The sequence below is a fragment of the Sinohyriopsis cumingii genome, chromosome 12, assembly GCF_028554795.1.
Source record: "Sinohyriopsis cumingii isolate HCF-2022 chromosome 12, ASM2855479v2, whole genome shotgun sequence".
NCBI lineage: Eukaryota > Metazoa > Mollusca > Bivalvia > Unionida > Unionidae > Sinohyriopsis > Sinohyriopsis cumingii.
This window is the reverse complement of record NC_142972.1, coordinates 14,362,830-14,385,981: the sequence shown is the minus strand read 5'-3', so window position 1 is coordinate 14,385,981 and position 23,152 is coordinate 14,362,830. Positions and strand designations below refer to the sequence as shown.

At 34.2% G+C, this 23,152-nt stretch overlaps 1 protein-coding gene across 1 annotated transcript in view; it reads left to right on the top strand.

Annotated features, from left to right (window-relative positions):
- The window catches only part of LOC149786024 (E3 ubiquitin-protein ligase rnf213-alpha-like), a 358,391-nt gene that overhangs the window by 67,933 nt on the left and 267,306 nt on the right, over positions 1–23,152 (top strand). The window contains exons 21-25 of the mRNA XM_089978099.1: positions 3,899–4,019; positions 11,850–12,091; positions 15,933–16,015; positions 19,333–19,466; positions 22,370–22,462. Coding sequence (XP_089834225.1) covers positions 3,899–4,019; positions 11,850–12,091; positions 15,933–16,015; positions 19,333–19,466; positions 22,370–22,462 — 673 coding nt within the window. The remainder of the gene's footprint in view (positions 1–3,898; positions 4,020–11,849; positions 12,092–15,932; positions 16,016–19,332; positions 19,467–22,369; positions 22,463–23,152) is intronic.

Here is a 23,152-nt window from a genome sequence, read left to right as displayed (position 1 = left end):
GTTATCTGCCTCTTCATATGATGATAATATTTACCAAGTTTCATGGCAATCCATTAAAAACTGCAGAACTAGTGATGCTAATGACATTTTGCCATTCACTTCATTAAGCTTCAAGATGTAAAGGGCCATAATTTTAATGAAAATTGCTGGAGCATAGTGATTTGCTGATATGCACATCTTCAGATGATGGTAATAACATTTACAAAGTTTCATAGCAATTCGTGAAAAGGTGTACAACAAGTTGTATTCACAAGGTTTTGCCCAACAGTGCATTCAGCTCTAAGTGAAAAAGGACAAAAACTCTTATAAAAATTGCATGATGATAGTGATTTGTTGCCATGTGTACATTTCAGGTGATGACCTTAATACTTAATATCACACGTTTCATGTCAATCCATCAAACACTGTAGGACTAGTTGAACTAAAGAGAATTTTTGTCATGGAATGAAGGAAAGATGGATATACATGGGGATGTTTAAAAAGTATTCTACCATCACAGTGTTTACTTGCTTTACTGGCAAACATGAAATATGTCATTAAAGTGTGCCATACCACATTATGATGTCATCAATTGTTGTGACAAACCAAAGTTACCAGATTGATATAAGGACTGTAAGGATCATAAATCTGCCAGGTTTCATTGTCTCCTAATTGCAGGGTCTTTTCTTGGTTGAATGGAATGAAACCCGGGGTCATCAGTTTGGAGAATGTTAATATAATGAAGTGGGAAAAAGATGTTAAGGAACAAATTCCAGAAATTGAGAAATCAGCACATTTGTGGTTTACATTGCATTTGGCTCTTAATTTTGTCTATTAATGATGCCATAACAAATCCCAGGTGTGAATTCAGTTTTACAGCTGTGAAGGGTAATCATTTCACAATTCATGAAATGGTGATGTTCCCATGGGAACCTTCATATTCAGGTGAAAGAGTTTAATAAGATAAATGAAGTAAGAGTTTGACTGCATCAAGCAGACGTATAACCATACAAATGGCAGTAAATTAATGTTCCACAACTATTCCTGCAGTTTCCTTTTCTAACAGCTTCCCATTATTCCAAACATGAAATAGACCCAAATAGTCAACTCCTTGTCTGGATTTCCAATTCACTTATGTTTAGTAACCTATAAGATGAAACATTGCATTTAGTGTTAGGGAGAGTTATCATTAGAAACTACTTTCCAAATTACATGTTTCTTAAGTTTGAAATTTGTAATCTGATAGGTCAATTGAAAGGTGAACAAGACATGTTCTTTGTATCAGTATCCATCAGGTATTTTATGTCAGAGATCTCAGATTTAATCTGACTGAATATTGTTGTAGAGTATTTGTCAGTAAATTTTATTTCTTATTTCATTTTGTTCAAATGAAAATTGTACAGATACAACCGCAGTTGATGATGTCATTACATCAGTGGCAGTTGTTTATGTTGGACTCCGCAATGGTGAAATATTTTCACTGACAAGAATCTGATGTTTGGTTATCATTTGAAAGGGCTTTCTGCCATGGAAATTTAGAAACAGCTTGCAAGTAATCAATTTTCAAAATCCTTTCATGAAAGGCATTTGCATTTGTTCTGTTTTTATGTATCATTCTTCATTTTGTATTTTCATTCTGCATTTTTTTAGCATTCTTTTTATTTTTCCCTTCATTCATTTGCAGCATGTTTTCACTTTAGGTTCTGTAGTTGTATAAACATAGGGTTTTCAAAAAATTACTTCTTGCAATATATTGTTGATCGTTTTTTATGATGGTGCTAACATCATCTCTCATTGTAGCTCCATCAGTAGCCATTTTTGTGAAAATCTTTTTACAGTTACTTTTCCTGAAGGATTGCTTGTACAGCCACTTTTAAATTTAAAAACAAAAAACATGCTTCATGCACTATTTAGTTGGTCCTACATTAAACTGATCTAACCTCAAAAATGGCTGTCTTTTTGGCCAGCTTTAAAATCTTTTTGTTGCTACTTTTGATGAATGGATGGTCATATGATTGTGGGGTTTTCACTACAACATTATACCTGTATGTATCTGGTTTTCATTTATAATGGACCATGTGCTGATCTGATCACTAGTATATGGTAACCTGTAGTGGCCATCCCATAAATCTTGTTACTGCTACTTTTGAAGGAATAGTGAGATTGTAGTAAGGATTTTGACATCATGTAATAAGTAATTCATTTTGAGTGAAAATGTTGCTCATCTAACCACCACTATGTCTGAGCTTATGTGAAAGAGTTTGAAAACCAGACCTACAGTAATTAACTTAAATTTCTTGACACAAAGTATGCTTTTTAAAGCCCATGATAAAAACAAGTTCTTGTTGGAATGTAAACTAAGAAATCTTCTATCCATACCCAAAAACAGGGGCATACACCTCTCAGCTGAGACCAGTTTGTTCAACCACATTGTCACATGGATAGGACACAGTTGGAATCATTGTACTTTACAGTTCAGCTGATATTGAGATCTTTGAGATAAATCTTGTTGTTTCCAAATGAGAAAACATCTACATCAAGGCAGCAGTTTGTGAGTGTCAGTGAAGTCAGAGTACAGCTGTTAGAACTGCCATGAAAAATTGTACATGTCCAAGATTAAAACTGTTTTGCCTTGGTGAAAAAAGAGACCATTGAAGCCATCATGAAAAAAACAGTAAATCAAATGGTGCTTCCTTAAAATTTCATCTGTGTGCCAGGCTGTGAAGTACACCATTTTCACACAGACTGAACAATTAGTCAAACTGAACTTGGTGTCTAATGAACCATTAATAAAGTTGCATGTGGGGTCAACAAGAAGTGAGAGTATTGTTGCAGTGACTTATTATTATAATTTGATGTTCACCCAAACATCGGAATTGGTTGGATAGTATTCAGTAAGGTGGATATTAATTTTGCATTTAATATTATGGTCATGATACAGTTGTCTTTCTCTCTCAATCTGAATGTAATGGTTGAAACAACTTTGAATTATAAATATATTGGACTAAAAGTCCTTAAGCTGAGTAAAGAAGCACTATATCAATTTGATCAATTCGATCAATTAAAAAGGGGATTTAACAAATTTATAATTTCAGGAATGTCATGGTAAACTTTACATGAATTTAGTAATCTAGAAAATAAAGATTTTTCATGATCATCAGTAAATTTCCCATACTCTGGGCATAAATGTCTTAAGACTTTGAAAGTTTTGATGATTTTGATATTGCTGAAAATTTGTATTTTGCAGAACATTTTGAAATCAGGATATTACTAATGATCATGAATTAACCAGAGCAAGGAAGCAACCATTTTATTTGAAAGATTTTTCATTCAGTGGATACATTTTATAAAGCATTTAACAATAAAAGTAGGCATAATCAAGGTAACTTCAAAGTGATTAAACCATGACCTGGGTAGTCATGACATGACTTACAAATGATGGATTAAAATGATTTTTTATTTGAATAATTATAATTTTTATGAATTGACCATATTTTCTACAATTTTATTTTGATGTAAATGGTCAAATATTAGGAATTGAATTTTATGCATGTCGGCTCTATTAATCAAGGCTTAAATTTTAGTGAATTATGTATTTTATTAACAGTGAAACTTTAATTTAAAAATAGAACTTGTTACCACAGCTGATACATATTTCTCATTTATTTTGTCTATTTCTCTCCTCTTTAACTGTACACAGTATTAAACTTAATAAATCATATATACATGCAGTATGTTCAAGGCAAATCTGGCATTAAAAACCATAAAAAGACTGCTACTTGGAAAATGAAAACTACAGTCCCATACACTGCTTCTCTATCAAGATTTGCCATTTTATGATTTATGAAAATTGTTTGAAGAAAAAAACTTAAGACAAGAATTGGGTTAAAATATTATTTTTTCTTCTTTTACTAACTAGGTGTGACATTCCAGTGATTATCATGGGAGAGACAGGGTGTGGTAAAACCAGACTGGTCAAATTTCTTTGTGCACTACAGACACCACCAGGAGCTAATGTGCAGAATATGGTACTTATGAAGGTAAAAGAAATCATTCAGATTAAGTGTAACATTTAATTTATTATTTGGGAGAGACAGCAGACCTTCAAGTTTATGTGTGCTCTACAGACTCTTACTTTAATTGATGTGAAGAATATGATTCTTATGAAGGTACATAAAGCATTCTAATTTATTATCAGTAATACCATTACCTGTTGATATTGCATAGCTAGTACTTTTCTGGGAGGAAAATAACCTGATCAATTGACAGAAATTCTGTCCTTCCATTTGGGTGAACCAGTCTATTCCAGACTCTTGGATCACCCTTTGTGAGAGCCGTGTACATGTCGGACATGCATGAAAGAACCCCTTCATGTTGTAAGGTTCAGTTTTGTTTATGTGAAGAAGATTAGTTGTATCTTATATGGTCAGTGAAGAAGTTATTATGATCTTGTGTGCTTACAATTTTTTATGAACATCAGAACTATCTCCATATTGATTTTTATTACTGTTAATTAGGTTGTCTTGAGAATTTTTATTTAGACTTGTTGTTCCATGCACATGGTATACATCTTGGCATTTTCATTTTTCCCTGAGAGATTTTTTTTGTACTGCCAGTAAGCAGGACGCACACCACATCTAAATTTCAGCTATCACACTTAGTTATTGAAATCAGGTTCATTTTAGTTTTAGGGCAGCCTTCAGAATTTTTTTCCTTGTAAGTAGCAGTCATAACTTTTTTTAAAATAATTATTTTCTTAGTCCTGTGGTGTTTTCTTTTTAAAAGAAAGAAAAAAAGCCTGGCTGACTAAATTATTGTTTTTTCTGTCCTGAAAGTTTAGTGTTGCTTCCTTTTATAATTTATTCTTCGTGAAACACAGACATAAGGTGCCATCTCACTGAATAAATTATATTAAAATAGACTTAGTCCATGCTTTACCTGATGCATTCTAACTTCAGAGTTTTTTGTATATCAGATGTTTCGGCATCTTTATTTCAGGAACAGTGTCTAAGCAAGGTGTGGATAAGTTTGGTGTTATGTACATCTGTATTATGTGTTTTAACTTTTGTTCATGACTAGCTTGTAAGGATATTTGTAAATAAGATATTATAACACTAACTTTTGTCCATGGTTATACCTTAAGATCATGATCATTTTTAAACAACTTGTTTTCTTGGATCTGAGTTCTGGACACTGGCTTTTCCATGGATAACTCCCAGGTCTTCCTGATCTTTGACATGTTGTTTACTATAATTTAAGTAAAAGACCTGACTTTGTTTACAGCTTAGAAATGTTCTGGAAATGTACTCTTGACCCACATGATGGTCATCTTATTGTATCTTAGTTTTTTTGTATAAAGTTGTTTTCATCAAAATTATTTGTTCCTATCTTTTAAGTTTAGTTGGGTTCAGATTTAATTTGAAGGAATCTCATATTTAAATTAATCATTGGAATGACAAAGTGCACTAAACTTGATGGTTTTGCTATTTCTGTTACTTAATTTAGGATGTTAGAGTTGTAACAGTGGTGACAACAAATCTCCCAGGGACACACTCTGCATTTGTTATCCAGTACAAATCATAAGAGGACCAATGGCTGTCTATGATGTGGCCTTGGTCTCATGAGATATGGGACCTCATGGAGAATTGATGAACATGGCAAGCAAAGAAGAAGTTTTACTCATCTTCATCAGAGATTTCCAGGTTATCATTTTGCATTGTCACTCAGGTCTCAGAGAAAGGTTATCCAAGTCTCATCAGAGACTCCTAGGATTAGTTGGCCCCATTCCTTTCTGAGAGGGAAGAGCAGCATTCTCTTTGTACTACTGGGATAGAGAGCAGGTCATGTCCTCCCCTTGGGAAGGAGCAGGACCCTCTCACATCCAAAAAAGGTAGAGAGAAAATTGCACCCCTATAAGAGCAAAGCAGCACCCACTACTGGTCCACGGCTTGGTAATGGCTTATTATGAGTTGTACCCCTACGCCCAGGGACCCATTGTTAGCAACAAGATCTAGTCCCCTGAGAAAGGGAGTGGTCAGATCTAAGAGCTAAGTCTGTCAGATCTGGGAATAGATTTTCCTACAGATTTGAGTCACTTGTTCACTGGGTACTATGTGCCAGTCAAGGGGTACCAGGCACTGGTCACTAAGTGCTAGGCAAAGTCATATGTTTTCGGGTATTGGACTAAGAATAAAATTGTCCTGACCGGTCTCAGGGCTCACTTGGTAAATTCTTTAAAGCCATGCAGCTCCAGTCAAAGCCACCATCCCATTTCAGAGCTCCTCCTTTCCAGGACTACACTAGAAGGGTGCACCACAAAGGCCCAGAGAAGAAATCTGCATGGCCTTCCCCCTTCTTTAAGGACAAGTGTGGACAGTGCTAGGGACTCGCTCCCTCTCCTTCAGACCATATCTATCCTTTTGGTTCCCATTGGCATCAGACTAAACCTCTTTTTGCAGGCTTGGTCAGGCATAATTGTTGATGATTGGGTGATTTCCATCATAAGAGATGGATTTACTCACTAAACAGACCATATCTATCCTTTTGGTTCCCATTGGCATCAGGCTAATGCATGCCTTCACATCCCTATTTTCCCTCCACACAGGAAGTACCTCAGAATTTATTTCAAAGGGGAGATCTTCCAACACCAAACTATGATAGGTGGTCTATCCTCCACAGCCATAGCTTTCACCAGGGTCATTGAAGTAATTACAGGCAATTGAAGCTCATTGGGTATCTCAGTTTTACCTTTGCTCATTAGCCCATCAAAGTGAAGGCATTTTCTCACTGGGCCCAGTTGGTGATGCTCAAAAAGTGGCACAAGTGAATGCTATCCTGCAGCAGTCTCCTTTTCTGTATTTCTTGTGTTCATTTTTTATTCACCATCTTGGGGATCATCAGACCTCCTACCAAACTGAAAAATTCAGTTATGCAACCACAATACATAAGGTATTAATGTAGATTTGGGGTGGGGGAGGTAAAACTAATTATAATGATGCAATACTACCTGTCGCTATTATGAGAATTCATCCTTCCTCCATGCACTGAGGTTCCTCTTTAGGCTGCTTCCTTAATGTGTAAAGAGGTTCATTCATGCATGCCCAAGATGTATGGGCTCTCATGCAAAGTGATCCAGTGCTCTGGAAGGTTCTAGTTCATCCTAATGGGAGGATCGAATTTTTGGCTTTCTTATGGGAGCCTTTTCCTCCCAGTAAAGAGTACTAGCTATGCAACAGGAACAGATAAGTATTACATCATTAAAATTACCCCACCACCAACCCACAACCCAATTCCCTGCATTAAAATGTGTCATGATGGACATATGTGGTCAGGTTTCTGTATATAATTGTATGTTACAGACCCAACCCAGAACTGATGTCAAGAATTTGGAACTTATGAAGGTAATTAAAGCATTCTAAGTGTGTCATGATGGACATACATGGCCAGGTTTCTGTATATACTTGTATGTTATAGACCCAACCCAGAACTGATGTCAAGAATTTGGAACTTATGAAGGTAAGTAAAGCATTCCATGTGAGTCATGATGGACATATGTGGCCAGGTTTCTGTATATACTTGTATGTTACAGACCCAACCCAGAACTGATGTCAAGAATTTGGAACTTATGAAGGTAAGTAAAGCATTCCGTGTGAGTCATGATGGACATATGTGGCCAGGTTTCTGTATATACTTGTATGTTACAGACCCAACCCAGAACTGATGTCAAGAATTTGGAACTTATGAAGGTAATTAAAGCATTATAAGTGTGTCATGATGGACATATGTGGCCAGGTTTCTGTATATACTTGTATATTACAGACTCAGCCTGTAACTGATGTCAAGAATATGATACTTATGAAGGTAAGTAAAGCATTCCATGTGAGTCATGATGGACATATGTGGCCAGGTTTCTGTATATACTTGTATGTTACAGACCCAACCCAGAACTGATGTAAAGAATTTGGAACTTATGAAGGTAAGTAAAGCATTCCATGTGAGTCATGATGGACATATGTGGCCAGGTTTCTGTATATACTTGTATGTTACAGACCCAACCCAGAACTGATGTCAAGAATTTGGAACTTATGAAGGTAATTAAAGCATTATTAAGTGTGTCATGATGGACATATGTGGCCAGGTTTCTGTATATACTTGTATATTACAGACTCAGCCTGTAACTGATGTCAAGAATATGATACTTATGAAGGTAAGTAAAGCATTCCATGTGAGTCATGATGGGCATATGTGGCCAGGTTTCTGTATATACTTGTATGTTACAGACCCAACCCGGAACTGATGCCAAGAATATGATACTTATGAAGGTAAGTAAAGCATTATAAGTGTGTCATGATTGACATTATGTGGTTGAGTTTCTTTGTGCACTACAGACCCCACCTGGAACCAAAGTGAAAAAAATGGCCTTGTGGCTTATGTAAACAGTTTGATGTAACCTCTACCTGGGTAAGATATCTGAGAACTAGTTTATGCCTCAACCAGAATTTGGAGATGACCTTTTGGTTTCTTGGCTTAACAGGGATTCCCAACCAACATTAAGGTCATTTTCAAAAAGGCATAAGATGAAAAAGTAAAACTATCACAGCACAAATTCAAATATATGGTGATAACTATGACTTTGTACTGATGTTCCAGGTAGACTTAAGGACTAATGAGTAACTTTGCTTTTAAATACAAACCCTTCAACCCCAACAACTTAAACGGTTCTGTTCCCATGTATATATTCATGGCAGCCTGGTTGATACAGTGTTTCTTGAACTTGTAAAGGCAAATGACCTTGAAATTTTGCTTGCAAAACTCTAGATATAACAAGTTAACCATGAAAGTTTAACTTGGTTTCAATTCTATATTAACAGCAGACAACAATTCTTTATTGAATAAACTTTAAGATAAGAAACTGATAAAGTCAGGTGTTCCACAAGGATATGTTCTATTACCATTAATCTTTCTGCTATACTTCATTGATTTACCAGTCACACTGAGCTATCCACCACTAGCATATTCACAGATGACACATTATATAACACCTGATAAGCTTGCCAAGAATTTGGCACTTAATTAAATCAGGATTTGGTTAAAGTAAATAACTGGTTTGAGTAGAATGGTTACAATGAAGATAAATGCAGCCAAATCAAAAGCCGTGATCTTAGGTAGTAGAGCCAGAGTAAATGCTGATAAAAAAAACTTCTAAGTAATGTCAAAGGAATGGAGCTAGAACAATCTGAAAATAAAAAAAATGACTTGACATGTGATAGACAATATCTTTTGCTGGAAAATGCAAGTTGATAAGGTCATTGAAAAGTAACATCTCTGCTTTATCTCTTGAGCAGAGAAAGATCTTCTAAACTGCCCTAAGTATGCCATATGTAGACTACTGTTGTTCTGTTTGGGCTAGTAGTGATGCTACTGAAATGTCAAAAAGAGAGCAGCTAGGATTATTCTTGATGCTGATGTAGATACATCAACATATCTTTTTAAAACACATGGGTGGCTTCCATTTAGGTAGAGAACACATGCGGTGTATGGATTGGCTATTGATCACCTTAATTTTTAATCCTTGAAGAATCTTCATATATAAACTTAGATCTAACTCAAACAAAAATTTATATTTACTTAACTATTTACTTAAACTGACTTATGAGTTGTAAAAGAAGAGTCTTGCTTTTCTGGATCCAAACTATGGAATTCCCTTCCACCCTATGTAAGGTCAGCTAACTCATCAAAGGGATTTAAGAAGCATCTTAGTCTACCTCTACAGAAACAATCAATTTTATGATTTTTTGTAATTCAGTACCATTCATCTTTAAAACAATCTTTCATTTAGTTTCCTGTAATGTATTACTCAGGTTTACTACTAATCTTTGTATGAATGCTTCATGTACTTATCTTTAAAGCCTTTTGTATATTTGATATTAGTAACAAGTTCAATTATTTAGATTTGATAGCTTATCTTCCGTATTTACCATATATATTGGGACATGATATAATAATGATTTTTTTTTTCCTGTCCCAGAACTTATGGTGAAACTTTTTTCACCTGGGTCTTATGTCCCAAGACTTAAGAAATGAAATAAATTTGTTTTGAATTTGTGCCCCCCCCCCACACGTATGTTGCAGTAAAATAGATAAACAAAACTCTTATTTGATAATAAAATAAAAGAAACTAACCTTGTATTGTTATCATTTATTCCTCTTATTTTTCATCATGAGCATTAAAGAATAAAATACATCCATGAACTCTGTATATGTAGTGTAGGCATCCGTACTGTAGTGTGAATTGCTTATGTCTGATAATACATGACAAACTGTTTATCGATGTGAACATTGAGAAACAAATTGTGTTTGGTTGTACTCAAAGGTTTGAATATGTTATCCAGCTCATTACTGGATCCAACAAAATCTCAAACGAGAGAGAAATAATCATGTGATTGCTTGAAGACATCTGCAATTCACTCATGACATGGTGTTAGGTACAAAATAACCAAGATTTAATAATATCCAGGTCAACTATATGATAGAACCTTGGAAATAAAAATCATTATTTGAAAATACATTCACTTTTCACTAGCATGGGTTACAAAAAAAATTATTAAAGCAAGTTATTGCAGTGTATACTATTTATCTGCAGACATCAATGCCTGTTTATATTATAACTACAGATGCCAAGCAAATAGAAGTCCAGGTGGTGAATAAACACTACTGGCAGTGAGCAGTAAACTCATTGTTTGAACTTACTGACAGGACAAAAAGGATAGGTTATTTCTAATACAAAGCAAGCTGACCTTGGAAGCCAATTTGGGATACTTTTAAGCCAATTTTTTAAAATGGGGATCAATACAAAGGTTATTTTATTACAAAGCAAGCCAATCTCAGAAGATTCTTTTAAGTGTGAATTTATATATATATATATATATATATATATATATATATATATATATATATATATATGTATATGTATATATATGTATATATATATATATGAATTCAGCTGATATTTGGAGCTAACATTGGTTCCTATTTACCGGTATTCACGGGAATTTTGAAAATAAATTGAAACAATGGAATGTGCATGGACAATGACAGCCTATCTTCGGCCAGAAAATTTGAAGAAAATAAAATTATTTGATGAATTTGTGAAGGCCAGAAGAAAAGAAGATGATTTGCCAACAATATGGTCATTAACATGGATGAAATTCTAGTGTACATTGATCTCGCTGCTGAATGGACTGATGATAAAATGGGAGTTAAAAATGCAAGAATTAGCACAACTGGTGCAGATTAATCAAAACTGACTTTAGTCCTTGGCATTTCTTCTTCAGGAGATCTGTTGCCTCCAGTGATAATTATTCACGACATGAGAAAGGTAAACAATATTCATCTACTGAAATAATGCATCATACATGTGCAGGAGAAGGGTTGTGTTTATGAGATGCTGCTGCAGTGGATTAAAGAGTTCTATCTCAAGTACACAGTTTTATATTTTTTAAAATAAAATTTCAGTTGGAGTGCATTTTCCAATATGTAATTTTCAAATGATTTATGAGGTGTCCTACAACTTAGGACTTAAAAGACCTGATGTGTCCCATAACATCTAGTGCAAAAAAAAAATACTTCAAAAATTAATGTATGGTGTCCCAACAAATACGGTGTCCCAATTTATGTTATAAATATGGTAGTTTGAATGGCTTTGTCTGAAGACACCACAACTTGTAAAATTTCGAACGTTGACATAATTGTAGAAAGCCTCATGGATGATTGGTTTGTTGACCAAATGGGTGTCTTTTTAAGTAAAGGCATTATTATTGTTATTATTATTATTATTAAAAATGAATCAGTCAATATTTTTCTCTCAACAGGTGCATGGTGGCACAACAAATGCAGACATAAAGAGGAAAGTAGAGGAAGCAAGGAATATTGCTCAACAGAATACAGACCAGTATGGACCTCACATGTACACAGTGCTTTTCTTTGATGAAGCAAACACTACAGAGGCTATAGGAATGATCAAAGAAATCATGTGTGACAAGTCCTTAGAAAGAAACCAACTTGGCAGATGTCAGAACCTCAGATTTGTGGCTGCTTGCAACCCATACAGAAAGTGAGTAATAATGTTATAATAAAATGTCCTAACAGTTGATTTTTATTAGGAAGTATTCCAGAATATAATACATTATGGTGGTAGTTACATTAAGATATTTTGTAGATGTGAAAACTGCACTAGTTGTCTTCAATTTTCAATATTACTTCAGCCTGGTATTATTCCTTACATGGACATACTGATTTTTGTCTCACCAGCTTTAGCATGGTGACATATAGACAATTTTCTGCCATCAGCAACAGTGCTGCTGATGAGACATGAGCAGTGCTTTTTTAGCAGCAGTGACAGTGCTGTTGCCAAGACATCAACATCGCTTTTATAGCAGCAGCAACGTTGGTCCTGGTGAGACATGAGCAGTGCTTTTCTACTGGCAGTTATAGTGGTGTTGGTGAGACATGGGCATTGCTTTTCTAGCAGCAGTGACATTGGTGTTAGATATAGGCATTGCTTTTCTAGTATCAGCAACAGTGGTGTTAGAAATGGACATTGCTTTCTAGCAGCAATGACAGTTGTGTGGGCAAGATATGGTGTTATGTATATTTAATTTAATTGTTTCTTTGTTAGTTTAATTTGTTTTATTTCAAGACATGCTATTGTAAAGTAACATTGTATGATGGACTGGACCTTGTCCAAAATTGAGTTAATTTCTGTTTGACCTGATTGACTTTTTTTTATTTCATTTATGTCAACCACTAACACATAGCTAAATTATTCTCTATGTGTATGAGCTTAATATCAGGATTAATATTCAGGTAAACAAGAAGGAGTAAATATATTTATTTGAGTCAGGTTTTTGGAGTTTCCTAAGTGAATTTTACAGGTTATTGTGTTATAAATAAACAAGGCTCATTAAATCATTCTAGAAGGTTATTTTCCATTAGGTGATGATTTTTTTTTAAATATAGAAAATGCTAATTGTGACCTGAAGTCAAGTTGAGAACTATATATATTGTGATTATGAGGATTTGGTCAATCATGTTTTAAAATCTATCACCTTCAAGTTATATTACGTTGCAACCTGTTTGGGATGAATTTTATTTTCTTAAAATTATTGAATTCAAGTGATTATTTTCTTTGGAAATACAAAAGTGCTCTGATAAAATTCTTGGATAAAGACATTCACTAGAATTTATTAGTGAATTCGAACCTGGAATTATATTACTTTGATTCAACAAAAGACTGTTGACACATCAGCACTCCATAAGCTATAACAGACACGTCATTGCCTTCAGTTTTTGGATCTCTTTAGGACTTGAACTGATTTTTATTCAGGGTTTTTTATTACTAGGACTGTGTCTGTTATTCTTGGATTATTTGAGGATTTAATTCACAATACTGTTAATTTATTTTTTCTCATTTTCACTTTGTATTCTAGGGAAATAAATTATTTGTTAAATTTTACAAAGCTTGTTGTCTTGCACTCTTTTCTGTTACTTATTTTAAGAGCATAGACTCGTAACAATGGATATTGCTTTCTAGCAGCCGCAACAGTTGTGTTGGCAAGATATGGGCATTGCTTTGATGGTGTCATTGACTGTTGCTGGTGAAACATGAGCATTGTTTTTTCTGCTAGCAGCAATAATGGTGTTAATGAGTTATGGGCATTACTTTTCTAGCAGCAGCGACAGTGCTGTTGGTTAGACATGGACATTGTTCTTTTTTAAAAGCAGTAAAAGTGGTGTTGGTTAGATATGGGCATTGTTTTTCTAACGGTAGCAACAGTAGTGTTGCTGAAACATCTGTATTGCTTTTCCAGCAGCAATGATGGTGATGTTGGAAAGACATGGGTATTGCTACTCTAGAGGCAACAACAGTGGTCTCAGCAGTGTTGATGTTTTTTGCATGAAATGTTTGTGTTCAAGTTTTTCTAAGATGCAGTTGAGACACTGGGTTCTGTGGAATGCTTGTTAACTTGTTGGGATAAAGACCAGAAGATGTTTAGTAATGGTCATTCATCATTTAGCAACCATGACAGTACTGAAATAACTTGGTGGAAAGTCATGAAACATAGCACACAGTCTCATTCTGATGTTTAGATGGTCCTAAATGAAAACAGACTATCTTGAAAATTGTGTTATTTCTGCTTCTTCAGAATGAATAGTCATATCAGTATGACTAGTATGTTTCACTAATACATACTTGTAGCTGACCTTGAGCTCATGTCCAGGTACCATTATTATAAGAAGGATACTGTGGCAACCAACATGGTTTATCTGTCACTTTCAATGGCAGCATGCTGAAAATTCCCACTTTTTATCAATGACAGATTAAGTAAAGATGTGGTAACAAATCCAGTACTCTACTAGCTGAGCTATCCAAAGAAATCATGGAATATTTTAGCTTTCTCTTCAACAGCATTTTTGGTAGTCCCATTTACAGTCTTTGATTCACAAGATTTCATTTAGATTTTACCTCAATATCTTTAATAAGTTTCCACCACTGTCTGAAGAATTTTTAATTTTTTTCTGTCAAGCATTGATTATGAATATAATTAGATTCACATATTTTATTAATAATGATATTTCTTTTTGTTAATAGAAATTAACCATTGTTGAGGATTTTTTTTTGTATGTTTCACTTTCATCATTAAGCTTTTTTGCCTGGCAATTTTTCTAATTTTACTGTGCATCCAGGGTAAGCGCCAATAGTGACTGTTTTGTGTGGTGCACAATTTCTTACTGCATCCCAAGTTAAGTTTGTAAATTTGTAAAGTTTCATTAATATAATTTTTATCAAGCATTTCATCCAATAAATTAGACTAAATTGAACAAATTGTATTCCCCTTTATCGTATGACCATATTAGTCTTTACTGTCATTGAATTTTGGAGTTGTGAATTTTAATAATACTTTATTTAACCATTTCTTCTCCAAATGACAAAAAAATTTGGAGCAGTGTGTATATAGTGCTATATTGTATATTGTGTTTCAGATATCACTATGCTAATTGAGCCAATGAGCTGTTATTAATCCTTTTGTAATCCCCAAGAAAAAAATCATTAATATTTTCCCTCTGTTTTTTGCACAAGGTTTGCTTACCAGTGAAGAATGTTACTTGTATTCAATAGAAAACAACATTAAAGCCTAAACAGAAAATGAAATGTTTATCATAGTTCAGCCAGTTGCAATAAAAATTCCAGTCATTCCAGTCAAATGCAAAGAAAATGCAACATAGCTTTTTCTGATTTCTTTTTTTAATAAGTCCATGTTAGTTCTGAACATAAGCAAGATAGTCTTGGTTGATCTGAACTTATAAATAATGCATTAGAGTTCATGAAAGATGTTGGGAAATGAAGATGAATAAGGAACTTGACGAGTATAGTGAGTCCACCTAATAAAGAGTACTTAATATGTTATATTGTATTTCCTGCTTTTGCTGAAGTCTTCTGCAAAATTTTACCTATCTTTATCCATTCTCCAGCAATCAAATAGGGACACAAAATCTTTTGTATTTTACAGTGTAGCAAATAATGTTATGAAACAATATTTAAAATGCTTAATGATAATTTATTGGCTTTTGGCTTTAAAGAAAAGTGAGGTTGGTATCAGAAATATCTATATGTTCTTGTAAACAATTGGTTTGTTTCCTTGTTTGAGAATTTGTATACAAATTACATTTCTCCCCAGTAAACGAGACCATTGTTGATTGGCACTTATTTTTGAGAACTTATGTGCATTCTGAAAATTCTTCAGCATTTTTAATCTCTAGCATTTTATTCCCAAGCTTGTAACATGTGTGATCAGCAATAAAAGCATCTTGATACATTTATAGTCAGTTCATCTGACTTGCGGTGCAAAATTATCCCACTATCTTGAATGTACTACATGTTTCTGTTTTGACAGGCACTCGGAAGCCTTGATAAAGCGTTTGGAGCAAGCTGGACTGGGATACCATGTAGATGCTGACAAAACTGTGGATAGACTTGGTAATTATAGAAAGATTTTGATCTGTCATGAATGTTTTCTATCTTGCAAAGAGATGCTAAATGTTTTAGCTTGGCTGGTCTTTTGTCTGTCGTCCATTAGCACAAGTTTATTATTGTTGTTCCTCCTATACCACACAGAGGATTGACATAAAACTTTTCACACACATTCATCCCTAGGTCTAGTTGGTCCTAAATAAAAATGGTACTGCTCAGTCATCCAATATGGCCATCACAATCACCATTTCTTATCTTGTTATTAAAAAAGAATATACTTCTGATGAGTGAATGGTCATATTATTATGGGGTTTTCACTAAACAAGATGGCCTCAATGGCAGCTATCTTAAAAATATTCTTATTGCAGATTCACCAGAACAGAAAGTAATCTTGATGTGAGGTTTTCACCAAAAAACTGCTTTTGATGACCAAGGTGCTGATCTGATATTCATTATGGCTGCCACACAACAGCCTTTGTGAAATTCTTGTGATATTTCTTGTCCTGAATGGATGGTTGTATCAACATGAGGTTTTCACTAAAAGACCTAGCTGGACCTAAATAATAATGGTGCAAAACTCATGTCCAATATGGTCTACACATTGGTCATCTTGAAATATAGGTATCATTACTTCTTCTGAATGTATGGTCATATTAGCTCAGGGTTTTCAACCAAAAACGTCTTGTAATATTTTGTTAATGCAAAATTAAAATGGTGCTGGTCTGACCTCCAATATGTGCCTGTCTTGAAAATCTTGGTCTCGTTTCTTCTTTTAAATAGAAAGTAATTTTGACATGGGGTTTTCATCAAAAGAGTTCTTATGGTGTCTGCTTGGACTAAATGACAATTACTAATCCTCTGTATGGCCACCATGTTCGCTATCTTGAAAATGTTGTCATGTCTGCTACTCCTAAACAGGTGATACATAATTGGTCCCGATTGATAGTAGTACAAGTTGTGCATCCAGTATGACTGCCACAATGGCTGTTGTGAAAATCTTCTTGACACTACTCCTCTTGCATGGATGATCATTATGGAATGAGGTTTACACCAAAAACTTCTAATGATGTCTGCTTTATTCTAAATGAAAATGGTGCCAAGCTGATATCCAGTATGTGCATCACAGCAGCTAATTTGAAAATCTTGTTATCACTGAAGAATATCCAAGATGGTTTCAACACTCAGCAGTTAAAAGGAAGGAATGGTCTTTTCTTTTGAATTCCTAGAAATTCTTTTCATCCAGTAGAATATCATTGCCCCAGATGGAATTTTGTTTAATTTGCCAAGAAGATTTTCCTTTTTGCTCCTTTTATAACAGAATATGATCTGGAATTGTCTTGCATCCACCATGAATCATTTACAGTTGTTTTCTTACATCTTTAAAGGTCTCCAAAACATGTTCAGTTATACATATGACTGTCTGATTGATTTCATTTGTTTTCCTTTGGTATATACAGTTATACTTTTTTTTCTCAATAGAGGCATATGCACACTTTCAAGTTGTTTCATACCTTAGAATTTATAAACATTTTTTAGATAGAATAATTGAAATGTTATACATTGGTATGTATTTTCATCATTATTCAAGACTTAAAAATGTCATGATAATCTTCTATGTGCTAATATTTTATACAGTTAATGTTATATAATAGGTAATACATTATTTATAACTAGTGTTTTGCTCACCTTATTTATAGCTAGTGTTTTGCTCACCTTATTTATAGTTAGTGTTTTGCTCACCTGTTCATAAAGAGCTTATGGTATTGTCTTGTGTCTGTTGTGTCATCCATCCTCATCCATCAACATCTGTTTGATACCACACTGGAGGACATATTTCTGTCATGATACTGATCAGACTTGGAATGGGGGCCTACTATATCATCAGGATCTTCGACAAGTTCAGTAATGTTTGAAATCCATGGATGTTAATGAAGTGGTTGTGCTTCTCATTGGCTGAGCTTATTACAACTCTGTAAGCCATATTTTTGTCTAGTTTGTATCAGATTTCAAATACAAGCCTGTATCATCAAGATCTCAAAGGAGCTTAAAACTGATCAAGATCCTTGATTGATTACTATTGAAGTGATCATGCGTCTGATCATTACCACTCTAGAGACTGCATTTCTGATCTGACTTTTGTCAAACTTTGTAAATAGACTTACATGTGTGTTGAGGTCGAATGAGTTTTATTAAAAGGGAGTTGTCCAACTAAATAATGACCAGTCATACATCTGATTGGCTAAGCTTGTTACCACTCTATAGATTGCATTTCTGATCTGATTTTTATCAATTTTGGTAATTAGTCATGCATGTACATGATCGAATTGAGTTTTATGATGATCAAGATCTTCACAAACGCAATGATATGATCTTGCATCTGACTGACTAAGCTTGCTACAGCTCTAGCAACTATTTCTGACCTGATGTTGATCAAACTTGATATATAGGCTTACATCATCAAGATCTCAGATGCATACAATTATGAGTTTATACATAGATGTTTTTTTATTTGCAAAAGAACATTATTGTCTTCGGCAAAATGATCATATGTTACGTTCTTTCAGCCAGGGGAGCAATATTATAGCTACTTGGGCATATTGGCTGCTTTTTATTTAATTTATTTTCAAAAACTAATCTAATAGTCATAAATCAGAAGAACTTATGGGATAGTCTGTTATCCATCATTCCCAAATCTGTCATCCTTGTTGCTTTCACCAAGTCCTAAGAGAAAATGGTGCAGTACATCCAGTCTAAAAGACTTAATGATGTCTGCTTTATGCTAAATGAAAATGGTGCCAAGCTGACATCCAATATTTATCCTACAGCTGGCAGTTTGAAGCTCTGGTTATCACTGAAGAATATCAGGGATGGTTTCAAGATTCAACATTAAACAGGAAGAAATGGTCTTGTCTTGAATTCCTGGAAATTCATTTTGTCAGTTCCTTCGAGGGACTCTTGTCTGAAGATAGGATTTTTATCCAGTCCTCATCAATCTGGATTGTTGGTTTACTTAGATCAAGCATTTGTTCCCATTATGTACAGATGTGGTATGCCTTTCTGTACTCATCTACATTTGTCCTTATCCTTCAGTCATTCCAGTATCCTCCATCCAATGGAGATTGTATGTGATTTTCTACTATCTTGTTCTAAATGATATCTTTGAAAATTATAGGATGCTGTAATAGGAATTTCTGTTGCATATACATGGTCAAGTTCCATAATAGTATACTGGGTATTGCCCTTAATGTATGGGATTTTGAACAGCTGACACATAGATTGAAGCCCTGTAGGATGTTACAGTTATATAAGCTTCTGTTTCATAGGTCGAGTTCCTATGAGAAGATTGGTATACAGGGTACAGCCATTACCACAGAGTTTGTTGCCCCTTGTATGGGACTTTGGACAACTGAATACACAGATTGAAGACCTCTACATCAGACAGATGGTCAGGAGATATGTAAGTACAAAGTAGGAACTATCATAAACATAATCTAGGCTTATAAGCTCTTCTTATACTATCTGTCAACCAAACACACAGAATATGGCTTTTCATATCAGACATATGGTTTAGAGATGTTTAAGTACATTGTACAGCATTGACTTAAGAAGTTTCAGCTCTTTTATGAAGTTACAGAATATCAGACAGGTACATTATTTTTGGTATAAGCAGGATTTGCTCATAAGATGAGGAAAACATGTTTCATACTGCTGTCTGACTAGTCCAAATGGTATTATGGGTAAGGATTTAAATATAAAGCAACTAAATCTGCACTGCCTTCATCCATTTCGGAATAGAAGATTCCATATGGTGTCTTCAGATATTATATAAATCTTCAGGCTTTATCAAATTGGTGGGTATTTGAAATAAAAACACTGCAAACAAGCTTCAGAACATCAAACCATTCATTGGTTAATGGCACACCTCATATAGAGCAATGACAGAGATGAGGTAGTCTTGTGCTGCTTGTGTAATGCACAGACATGCTTGACCCAAGCATACTTTACAAAGGGTAACCTTGACAAGTGTGCATAATTTGCCAGAGTCCACTTACAGTAGAATACATTATTGTTGGGTGTATTATTATGATTCTGGCAAATTAGTCTTAATTAACAGAAAAAAGAGAAAACCAACAAGTTTAGTAAAACCAATTCAACAAATAATTTATTTCCCTTGAATGCAAAGTGAAAATTTAAAAAATAACTTGCAGTATTGTGAATTAAATCCCAAATAGTCCTAAAAGTTCAGTCACAAGTCCAATTTGTAGATTTCCAAATGAATTTTAGTGGTTTCCAAATGAATTCCAATATTAAATGTATTGCTGTACCAGTATCTTCGAATGTGGTGATGTGCTATCAGTTTTGATGTACAACCATAATCTAAACCAAAATGTCCTTGAATGAACTCACAATAATTCCAAGATAATATTTTAATCCTAGAGTCAAAGAGTGTAGTTTCAGTGAATAATTGAAATAAATTAATTAAATCCTCTCATCTGAACACAGCTTAATTGCACTAAGACTGATGTTAAGAATTGGAATGATTAATTCTGAAATAAACAACATTTAAAAAGAAAGCAAAGATGGAATAACAGAACCATGATGATGGTCAGTTTCCCATCAGATTTGTAAATAACTTACTTCGTGAACATTCTAAATTTCTAAATAAAGCTAGACCTATCTAGACAACATCTATTAACATGTTTACCTCCAATTAATAATGATCTTAATATATAATTCAAAATCATAGAAAAATATTGACATTGTAATATGGTGTTTATTAAAAAAAACTAAAAGATGTGATTAGTCAGGTTGACCCTAAACTCAATTACTGACCAAGGTCAGTCACACAGTATAAATATGTGTAACATATAATCATGGCGAAAAGTCGGGACACAATACATTTGAAATATAAATAACAGTATTGACTTACATCCTGTGAGACAGACGTTTGTTTTATGTCAACTCAGTTGTTACAACCTTTTTGATGATGTACCATGAAAGAAAATCTGGACTTTTTAAGAGAATGTGTTTATATAACAAATTACAATTTCTTGATAGTGTGAAGCAGTGTGATAACTCAAGTCAGTATTACAATGGACGTATCAGATATTTGGATTATCTGTCAATGAATGCACCTTCAACAGTGAAAGAAATTAGCCTGAGGGAGTTTTGCTATGATGGGCTTTGATTGTAAAAGGTTAGGGATAGAGACTTAAGACATACTTATTAATAGATCACTATAGCTTTCTACAATACACTTTTCCATTTTTGATTCGTTTGAAAAGGCATTAAACTTAAAAGATATATAGCCGTTCCTGTTCAGCTTTGTCTATGGGTCATTTGTTAATATAATATTTTGAGATGTCCACCAGTTTCTGGGTTCTGGTGAGGCAGTACTGTTCTGTTACTATTTTCGAAGTAGGCTATGTCCATGTCCCCCAAGAGACATTCAGGTTTGGATTTTTTTGTTGGGAAGGCACTGAGCTGAGCGTAGAAAGGCAAGGTTTTTGGTGCGACTGATGTATACCATCCTGATTATGGCAACTAAAGCTGGTTAAAAGAATTGGTAACAAAACCGAAATCTAGAGTAGTATTGCATACTTTGGGGCTAATTGAAGTTGTTACAGATGAAGCTGTTGGGTGTGCAGCTTGTAGGTAACTTGACTTTCATTGTACTATCTCTATCAGCCTTTAGCTCAAAATACACATATTCTTCAATAAATAAAATGATGTACATTATCTGATCACAATTGTTAGTACTTATGCAGTACTTTTGTTTGGTTCAGTTTGTATAAATATGCCAACATGTAAGATTCATGATACCACTTTTTTCATTGCACCATGTACTTTGGCCATATGGTTAAAAAAATCAATTTATTTTTTATTTTATTTTACTGGCTTGGAAGTACCAGTGTCACAGAATTACATTAACTGTCATAGTGATATGTGCTTTTTTAAAAAAAAAAACAATTCCTTTTGGTTGCTCATATTGCTGTCTTGATTTATGACTGATCATTCTGATTTCTCTGTGATAAAGTTGAGAAGAAAAAACACCTTCATTTGTTCATTCCATATTATTTCTTCATCTCAGATATTACACAGTTAAGCCGAGTATTAAATGTCAACATATTTATCTGGTACATGGCTGTTTCACGACAGCTATACCTGTTAATAATGATACATACTTTGTTTTATTGCACTATCAAATGTCTAATTCAGGTTTTAACTTGGATACTGCAAGCCTAAAAATAGAGGCCAAAATATTAATGATTCCATTCATTTAGGCCATCAGTGAATTTTAATAATCAATTTCATCAAGACAATAACCTGGACAGTGCCGCCTAGAATATTTTGTTTCAGATTCGAAATGGCAGACTTCCTTACATGTCAGGATTGATTGAAGTAATCAGTGGAATTCTCACTGCATCTCAGGACTTCATGAGACAACAAAAGGTAGGTAGATATCTAACTAGTAGATCGTATGCTTTACAGCTAATAGATACTGACTTCAGTTGCAGGTGCCAACCTTAGTTTTGGTTAAAGGATACCTATCCAAAGTCGAGGCTTTTATCAAGTCTGTTTTTCTGCAACAATTTGTAATGCTTTGTCAGTTTTGTTCTGCTGCCTGAATCAGATCTTCTTTTGAACCATTTTTGTACAAGAAAGTAACTGAAATAGTATTAGTGTTTGTAAAGTCTGCCTTGTTGGAAGCTCAACATGGCCATGACACTGACATATGTTTGTTCACACCATAAATTAAGACCACTGTTCAGGCTTTTAAAGAATCAGCTCAGTGTTAAATCTTTTTTATTTTCTACATAAGGCCAGCATGACAAAAAGGAAATTTCTTGTTGCAGGGTCTGCTTTCTATGCAAGATTGAAAGATTGGTTCATTTTGCAATTCTTAAGCTTTATTGTATTTGTCCTACAGTTTTGCATACACATTTGCATGTGTTTTTTCAACTAATATGATACCAGGAATGAAATGCAAATATAAGTGTTTATTGTACAGCAGTTTTAATTATTTTTGTAGATTTGGCTCACCTGGCTGTATGGCCATGGGAGCTTACGGCAAGGCCCTGTAACCTTGATACATCGTACATCCATCAACAGTTGCTATTTAAAACATCATCTAACATACCA